Consider the following 8,690-nt stretch of genomic DNA (forward strand, 5'->3'; position numbering starts at 1 on the left):
TCTACCGAACTACACGCAAGTGCAGAATTACAACTCACAGGTCAGTTTATTAGACAAATTAAACTTGTGAGGTAACGCAGCGCTGTTTCACTTGGTCTAACATTACACTATCACACTAAACTGCATTTGAATGTGTTGAAATTTATGTGTTAGTTTGTCTGTATGAGACTAGCAGTAAGCTAGATCAATATCAGAATAACATACAGATCATATTCTAACATTTTATCATTGTTGAACTATAAAACATTGATTAGTTTTATGTAAATGTGCTCACCTGTTTAATAAAGTACATGTAGGAGCGGTCAAAGTCTCAGACGTGGAGCTCTCGTTTATAGTTGTTTATGGGAGCTCTCGGCATCTCGAAAACACCGCGCTGATATTGATTCTCATTTTAGTTCTCCTTTTTTATCCAAAGTCTGCTTGCCATGGTCCATAATGTTTGAACGAAACAACAACAGCGTGCAAATAGACATTGCGAACTACACAGTTGTCCACGTCTGGCGCTTTGGTTACTATCAGAGGGGTCTGGTTAGCTCTGGTTGCTATGGCAGTACGAGCGGAAACCAGGGACAACGCGGATATGACGCCATTGACGGCGACAAAACGGAAATAAAGAAACGGGACGTGTCTTCGAATTAAATTACAAATTTCTCCTGGTTTGAAAGTTGTTGGAAACAGTCGGGATAATGTAAGTACACAACTAAAAAATATATATAACATAGATATAGTGATTTTTGCTATTTTTAAAGCAAAAAAGATATTGTGCCTTTAATTGTCGAACTTCTTCGGGCCGTCATCTTGTTCAGGGTCCGACTCCGGTTCAAATTTACACGGTTGGTTGCACAGATGTGTCCTCAGAGTCAGACTACCGCTGCGATTCGTTCTCCGAAATATACCCTCAACTGTTGTCAAGGCAACACTCCACGTGTGTTTTGTCAAAGCACCCCACAGAACAGAGGGGCGGAGTGAGCAAAGCTCATTATCATTTAAAGACACATGCACTTAAATGGCGTGCTGAAAACAGAGCTGTTTTTGACCAGGTAAAATTGGTGTTTTCTTACAATACTAATGAGAATTTTTAATGAAAGTATATTACAAACTTTTCATTTAGACCCTAAAGAATCATATTAACTTGTACAAAAATGGCATTATATGACCCCTTTAACTCTCTCTCTTTTCCAGCACTTTAGACACAGTTGTTCCGTTGCATTTAAAAAAGATTAAAGAAAATAGTCCAACGCCGTGGTACAACGAGCACACTCAGGCCCTTAAGAGAGCAGCCAGAAAAATGGAGCGAAACTGGAAGAAAACAAAACTAGAGGTATTTCGCATTTCATGGAAAGAGAGCACAATCGCAAATAGAGAGGCCTTAAAAGCTGCTAGATCTGCTTATTTTTCAACCCTATTAGAAGATTATGTCGGCATTAGTGGAATTGCATTAGCATGGAATTGCATTAGCAAATCATACTTATCTGACCATTATCAGTTTGTAGCAGTAAATGAAGAGATGTCTTATCGATCAAAAGTTCAATATGGTGTACCACAAGGCTCAATACTAGGACCGTTACAGTTCACTCTGTACATGCTACCCTTGGGAGATATCATAAGGAAGCATGGCATTAGTTTTCACTGTTCAAATGCTTGTTTCAAACGTGCTTACCTTTGGACTGAACACGTAATGCGCATGTGCACAACGTTTGCGTTTTCGCGGGTTTGCGTTTTTGAGGGTTGCGCAGAGATAAAGGATAATCGTTTGCACCTTCGAACCTATTTTAGGGAGTGCGTTCTCGAGACACCAGGCACTGTTTTGTGCGGATGGACAGCCGGAGCGCGTTAAGGATTTTCCTGTTAGAACGGTGTCGTGTTAGCGGCCCCTAAGTTAATAACTAATGATGTTCGCAACGGAAGTGAATCAATCAATCAAAACTAACTTTAGCTGGACAATAACTTTATCATAGAGCTGTTGTAAAGCCTAAACAATCTGTTATGGTAATTTCCTATTATCTCTGTAAAGCTGCTTTGAAACAATCCATATTGTTAAAAGCTCTATAAATGAAGGTGACTTGACTTGTATGATATTGCTAAAAATGTGTGTGTCTGTCTGTGTGCTTGTCAGTACATTATGGAAAATTTTACAACTTACCATGAAAACAGTTATTTTATGCAGGTTTTCTCAGCGGGGGAAAAATTTTTACTCTGAATTGGTTGAAGATCTAAAACTCTCTTCTCAGCCTTGCAGTATTTGCAAGTATTCGTTGTGATGCATGTCCCCAAAGCTCAAAACGTTGACACCCCAACACATGCCCGACAGCATAAAAGAAAAAATACTCAAAGGACGGGAGTTGATCTTGTAGATGAAAATAAGTATTTTGTAGTGTAGCAGTGACATGAAGCACCTTTGGTTTCAGCAGAGTCAGAAAGAAGTCCTGTTCTGATTTTGAGCTGTGCCTGTGAAGGCGTTTTCTGATTTATTGGAGTTGTTCCTCTTAAAAGCATGTGGCTGGATATTGGTACCGCCTGGTACAATACCTTCTGAAAATCTACATAAATAAGTTAAAGGGGTGGTTGAATATGATTTAACTTTTTAAACTTTAGTTGGTGTGTAATGTTGCTGTTTGAGTATAAACAATATCTGCAAAGTTACAAAGCTCAAAGTTCAAAGCAAAGGAAGATATTTGCATTTTAAAGAAAGGACTACAACAAACGGCTGGTAGGGACTACACAACATACCTAGTTAGTGACATCACCAACCCTAAAATTTACATAAACCCCGCCCCCGGACACAATTTATAGATTATCAGACAGAATATGCTAATCAATGACTAGAAGATAAAGTACACATAAGCTACATAAATTCACCCAACTAACCATTCAGAAATGTTGTCTACATGTTGTCACTTCTTCTTGAGTCTCTCCATTATTGTCTGACTCTGGTTTGAACATAAACATTGACATTTTCAGTGCATGTCTGTGTGAGGTTAAAGGACATAAGCTGTTGTAACTCCGCCCTCTGTGCGGGGTGCAGCAGCTCATTTACATTTAAAGGGACACACACAAAAACAGAGTGTTTTTTCTCACCCTCAAAAAGTGACAACTTTAACATGCTATATAAAAATATCTGTGGGGTATTTTGAGCTAAAACTTCACATACACACTCTGTGGTGACATCAAAGACTTATTTTACATCTTGTGAAAAGGGCACTATACCACCCCTTTAAAGGGATTAGTTTACCCAAAAATGTCTTCAAATATATCTTCCTTTATTGTGTTCTTTTAATATTGCTGTGTGAGCATGAAGCATACGGACACAACCGTTGGGTTTAAAATTTGAATTAAAAAATGTAAACCAGGTTGGGTTTGTCCATATCTGACCCTAACATGGACTGAAACAACCCAGCATTTTTTAGAGTGTAGCGTAGCCTACTATACTTTGTAGATAATACTACCATGTAGTGAACACTGCTATGTAGCTAGCAGGTTGATTGTAGTAGCCTACAACACACACACACACACACACACACACACACTGTACAATACACATACTACATGCATATTTACGTGTGTTAAGCTATCTAGTGTGCACTATGTTGCGCACTTTATTTTTATAACCTACCCACTGGATGTGATAAGCAGTAAGCACGGTTATTTAATGTGGAAGGTTTGTGCACCCACAACAGCCAGTGTTACAGTCCTAATGAGCAGAAAACCCTTGTGTGATAATGACATGTAACCGCTGTGACACTGCTGTATATGCGCCAGCGCATGTTCACTCGCAAAGCCTACAGAAACCCACGGCGGTTTATTAAAACGATATCTGCTCTGACACGACAAGCGAGGGGTTGATTGATTATTCTCCATCTCTGAATGAAGTCCTGCTCACACAGAGCCGAGGCGAGGCGAGAGGACTGCCATTGATGACACTGAGGAGACTAAAATGGGAGAACATCACTGGAGCCCTGTCATTGAAGAGAGAGACACAAAGGCGACTGACAACCAACAGCCATTCGAAATGCTTTTCAGTGCTCATTTTACGGCAAATGTCTTCTATTCATTGATTATATTTGCATAAGATTTGCACCGTAGAGAAACCAGCGCCACTTTTAGCCCGCGGTTCACAATGGAATTATGACAGCGGTGAATTCCAGCTGTTTCTCATTGTTCGCATGGAAAAGTAGATGCAAATAATTTGGCCCGTGCTTACCAACAGTGACTCAAGACAAGGTAAGATACGATACACACAGCCTTTTAGCCATGAAAATGGATTAAAAATATGTTGTCTCTGTACACAGTTTTCTCTTGAAGTATTTCATTATCGCTTAGAATAATGTGCGTACTGTTTTGTACATACATGCAACTGTATTGTGTGATATAGCCTAGACTGTAGTATGTATCTTTGTGTATATAAAAATGCATGCATAGTATACATTATAGCCTGTAGTGAGCACTGCTCAGATGTAGAAAGGATAGGATGTAGATAGGATATCCAAGAGGGTCATTATAGTAAGACTATATGCTCTTTAAACTACAATATTTATACAAGTATATGTACAGTACAGTATACATTTTGGAACCGTGTACTGAGATTATTATTGGGTCTTGTTTAATAAAGTTGTATATGAGCGTTAGGGATGCACTGATATTAATACAGTAATTCTGGGCAATACAGTAAGCCAAAGTTGATTTGTTTGCATTATAATTATTTTGCATAAATATTACATATATTAATATTATAAATGTATGTAATAGTACCCATATTAATAAGACTATATTTTAAATAAAAAATAACACGAAAATTTTAAATCAGTAGTTTTGAATGCTTACTAGTGTTTTTAAAGATTAACTTTCAGTCAACGACGTGTAGATGACAAAAAAGGTAATCTAAAAAAAATCGAGGAAACAAGTATGCACAATAAATGATCCATTATCACCTGATTGCCTACTAGTAAATTATTACATTTTTTACATTATTGTTTGATAACCGATATAGTTAATTTATCAGGATATCTGTAGCATGCATCCCCAAAAAGCACCTGCTTTATGTGTATGCAGGACACAATAGTTCATTCAGATGTCTGTTTTATTGTGACTCAAATATCATTACAGAAGTGTGAACATTCATCTAACAAGGATTAGGATGTGCTGAACATTTTTCCTTCTGTTACATCCTCTCTCAAGGCGTGAACATCGATTAAACAGTCATCAGACCTTCAGGCTGGTGTTGGGGATATCTGAAAGACTACTAATGCGTCATCTCCCATATTGTCTCTGTCAACATGTCCACCTTTCCACCTCTGGGAAGTAACTCCAGCACAGTGCCCTGGGACCCTGGCTCGCCCCTGTCGCCGTCTCTGGTGAACAGCACGGTGAAGATGGTGCTCATATCGGCGATCGTGTGCACATCGCTTTTTGGAAATGTTGTGGTGCTGCTGGTATTCCAGCGCAAGCCACAGCTGCTCCACGTCGCCAACCGCTTCGTGCTTAACCTGCTCCTGGCCGACCTTCTGCAGACAGTGCTGGTCATGCCCTTCGCCATCGCCGCCACCGTGCCCGAGGTCTGGCCACTGGACGCCCGCCTGTGCCTGGCCCTTGTTGTGCTCATGCACCTGTTCGCATTCGCTGGCGTCAACACCATCATTGTGGTGTCCGTAGATCGCTACCTGGCCATCATCCACCCGCTGTCCTACCCCACCCGAATGACTCCTCACCTGGGTACCAACCTGATCGCTCTCACCTGGCTTCTCAGCGTGCTTCAGAGCACTCCGCCGCTGTATGGATGGGGAACCATCGAATTCGACCGCCGCCATAATGCCTGCACTGTTGTGTGGTCCTCTAGCTACTCGTATTCAGCCCTGGTGTCCGCACTTTCTTTCTGGCTGCCCGTGATCATCATGCTTTGCTGCTACTGGATGGTGTTCAGGGCGGCAAGGCGGCAGAATGCTCTCGTTCACCCCATCCAATCCAACCCCCCTCCGGATTCCCAAGCGTCCTGTTCCAGCCCCCAAAGGCAGCAGCCTCAATCGGAAGGACCTTTTTCGGCCACTTATCCCATCAGAACCCGCCACAGACGCTTCCACTATCACTGTAAGGCGGCGCGAGTGGTGTTTGTCATCATGGCATCTTACGTGCTCAGCATGGGCCCATACAGCGTCCTGAGTACTATATCCATTTACTCCAGCGCAGCGGTGCCACCCTGGTTGGCCTCGATGGCGCTCATTCTCTTCTTCCTGCAGTGCTGCTTACACCCCTACATCTACGGCTACATGCACCGCAGCGTACGCAAGGAGTTCCTGGCGCTGCTCTGCGGGCCGCTGTGTGGGCAGGGCCGGGTCAGTCAGGGCTCCGCCGTGGACAGCTGCTTCACAGTGACGGACGGGCGTCTGGCGAACACCCACCTATCGAGCCAGACTGCCCGTGTGTACCCTCTCCGCACCTGGGAGGAAGGCACAATGTCTTCTTCCCCGACAGAGAGGAGGTCTAAAGACAGCCGAAAGGAGACCACCTCTATCAGTCTGAGCTCAGAGAAGGAGCTCACTGTGCACAGTAACATTAACAAGCAACCTGAGGAAACACCTTAAGGCAAATTCTCAACATATTTCTGAGGTATATACAGCTTTTGGTTTTGGTCAAATCAAATACTGTGCCTTTAAACACAAGCTCACTGAATACATTGTAAACGTGTTAGCTACGCTATGGACCTACTTTGCGGTTACGGTTAGTATATACAAAAACAATATTATAGGCAACAGAAAAGCCTAGCTAACATAGTTTCTTGGCAGGAACTATGGAGATGCATGTCAATGATGATAGACTGTTTAAAACGTTTAGTTAGTAGTTACACTACTGTTCTGGCATTTTTTGTGATAGGGAAGCGAAGTTGGAGGGGGGGGGGGGGGATCGGGAAAGGTCCACAAGCCAGGACTCGAACTCGGGATGCCCGAAGCGCAACTGCGCTACATGTCGGCGCTGCCCACGAGGCTATTGGCGCTGACCCACTGTTCTTTAAAAAAATATAAGATATTCAGCAGTGGATGCATTAAATTGCTTTAAAATAAGGGTTTACGCAAAAATATTAAGCAGCACAACTGTTTTAAACATTGATAATACTCACCCCCAATTTCCACCGGCTGCGTTACGGCTCCGGCACGGCGGCGGAGTCAATAGGTTTCCATTAAAGTCAATGAGTGTATTTCCACTGAATGCGGTACAGCTGCGTTCCGACTCCAGCGATCCGCAGCCCTCCGGAGCAGATACGTAGAGCTTCTATTTTTGCCGGATGCCGGAGAGCTCCGCAGCAATTCAGCACTTATATCACGCGATCATACGTGAATTTGCGAGATCTCGTGGGTCCTTGTGACTTCAGCTGTCAGTCATGACCGCAGCCATTCCGCAACAAATACGGACCTGGTGGGTATTGACGGACGACGGAACACGGAGCTGTCACGCAGCGGAGCCGTTACGCATCTGGTGGAAATTGGGGGTCAGAAATGTTTCTTGAGAAGCAAGTCAGCAAATTACAATGATTTCTGAAAGGTCATGTGACACTGAAGACTGGAATAATGGTGCTGAAAATTCAGATTTAACATCACAGGAGTAAATTACTCCTTAAATATAAAATATATTCAAATAGAAAAGAGTTAATTAACTTATAATATTTCACAATATTACTATTTTTACAGTATTTTTGCTCAAATAAATGCATAATTGATGAGCTTAAGAGACTTAAAAACAAAACAAAATCCAGCTTTTGAATGGTAGTGTATGTTTACACTGTAATGGGGAAGTGGTTTAAAATCTACTTCAATCAGTTACAGTACACAATGTCATGGTTATTTATTCAGAAAAATCATTAAATATGAAAGTTTTGAAATTTCAACACCTTTGTATGTAAAATATAAATTTTTGGAGACATGGTATAAAGTGTTCCATAAAATACAGAACATTGATTCTTTTATAGTGGTTTAAAATATTACTGGAATATTAGGGAGTAAAATGTTGGAAAAATACTTTTTGAGACAGTATAGAGTAGTGTATAATATGTCTAACAAAATGAATGTTCTTTGTATACATAGATGTCAAATGTATTGCTACTTTACAATTTAAAGAAAAAGTATTCTATATGTTGTTTTGAAATGAATTTAGAATACATATGTAGAGAGATTTTTGTCTATTTTTATAAGCATACATACAATGATATCAACTAAATCATTGTCACTGGAGAAAAGTTCTCTTAAATGTGAGAGTAATTACAGGCAAACTATATTATGAAATTGAAGAAACTCTTATTTATTTATTTATTGTCCATGCATCAATAAGCGATTAATCTCATCAAGATTAGGGTATGGGTCAGTTATTCACTTTATTTCTGTTGGTATTTAAAAGATGTATAGGGTTTCAGTATCAGTATTCTGAAGAGCATATATATATATATATATATATATGCATATTTTTAGGCCATTACATTGTTCCCACCATCCAACCATTTCTCATTACCGTAACGTAGAATCAAAATGTTAATTTAATTGTTTATTTGTTGAACTGCCTTCAATTTATGAAATGTACTTTATTTTTTATTTCCTTGTGATTTTTGGGTGAAATGTGACCTGAAGAGCAGCTAATGAGCTAAGGATCTCAGGATATTTATGATGTACCTCTTGACCAGTGTGGAGAGTAAGCGCTCTTAAAGAGTGCCG

General features: G+C 40.7%; 1 protein-coding gene across 1 annotated transcript; it reads left to right on the forward strand.

Moving 5' to 3' along the window:
• Window positions 1-3,797: 3,797 nt before the first annotated feature.
• gpr101 (G protein-coupled receptor 101) lies at window positions 3,798-6,858 on the forward strand. The gene is made up of 2 exons (XM_084429484.1): window positions 3,798-4,221; window positions 5,176-6,858. The coding sequence occupies exon 2, from the start codon at window positions 5,274-5,276 to the stop codon at window positions 6,573-6,575; it is 1,302 nt and encodes a 433-aa protein (XP_084285610.1). The 5' UTR covers window positions 3,798-4,221; window positions 5,176-5,273; the 3' UTR covers window positions 6,576-6,858.
• The last annotated feature ends 1,832 nt before the right edge of the window (window positions 6,859-8,690 follow it).

Source organism: Rutilus rutilus, assembly GCF_951802725.1.
Source record: "Rutilus rutilus genome assembly, chromosome: 14".
Taxonomy (NCBI): Eukaryota; Metazoa; Chordata; class Actinopteri; order Cypriniformes; family Leuciscidae; genus Rutilus; species Rutilus rutilus.

Excerpts from the sequence above, each read along its gene's own strand:
- gpr101 (XM_084429484.1), top strand. The coding sequence starts at position 5,274 with ATGTCCACCTTTCCACCTCTGGGAAGTAACTCCAGCACAGTGCCCTGG.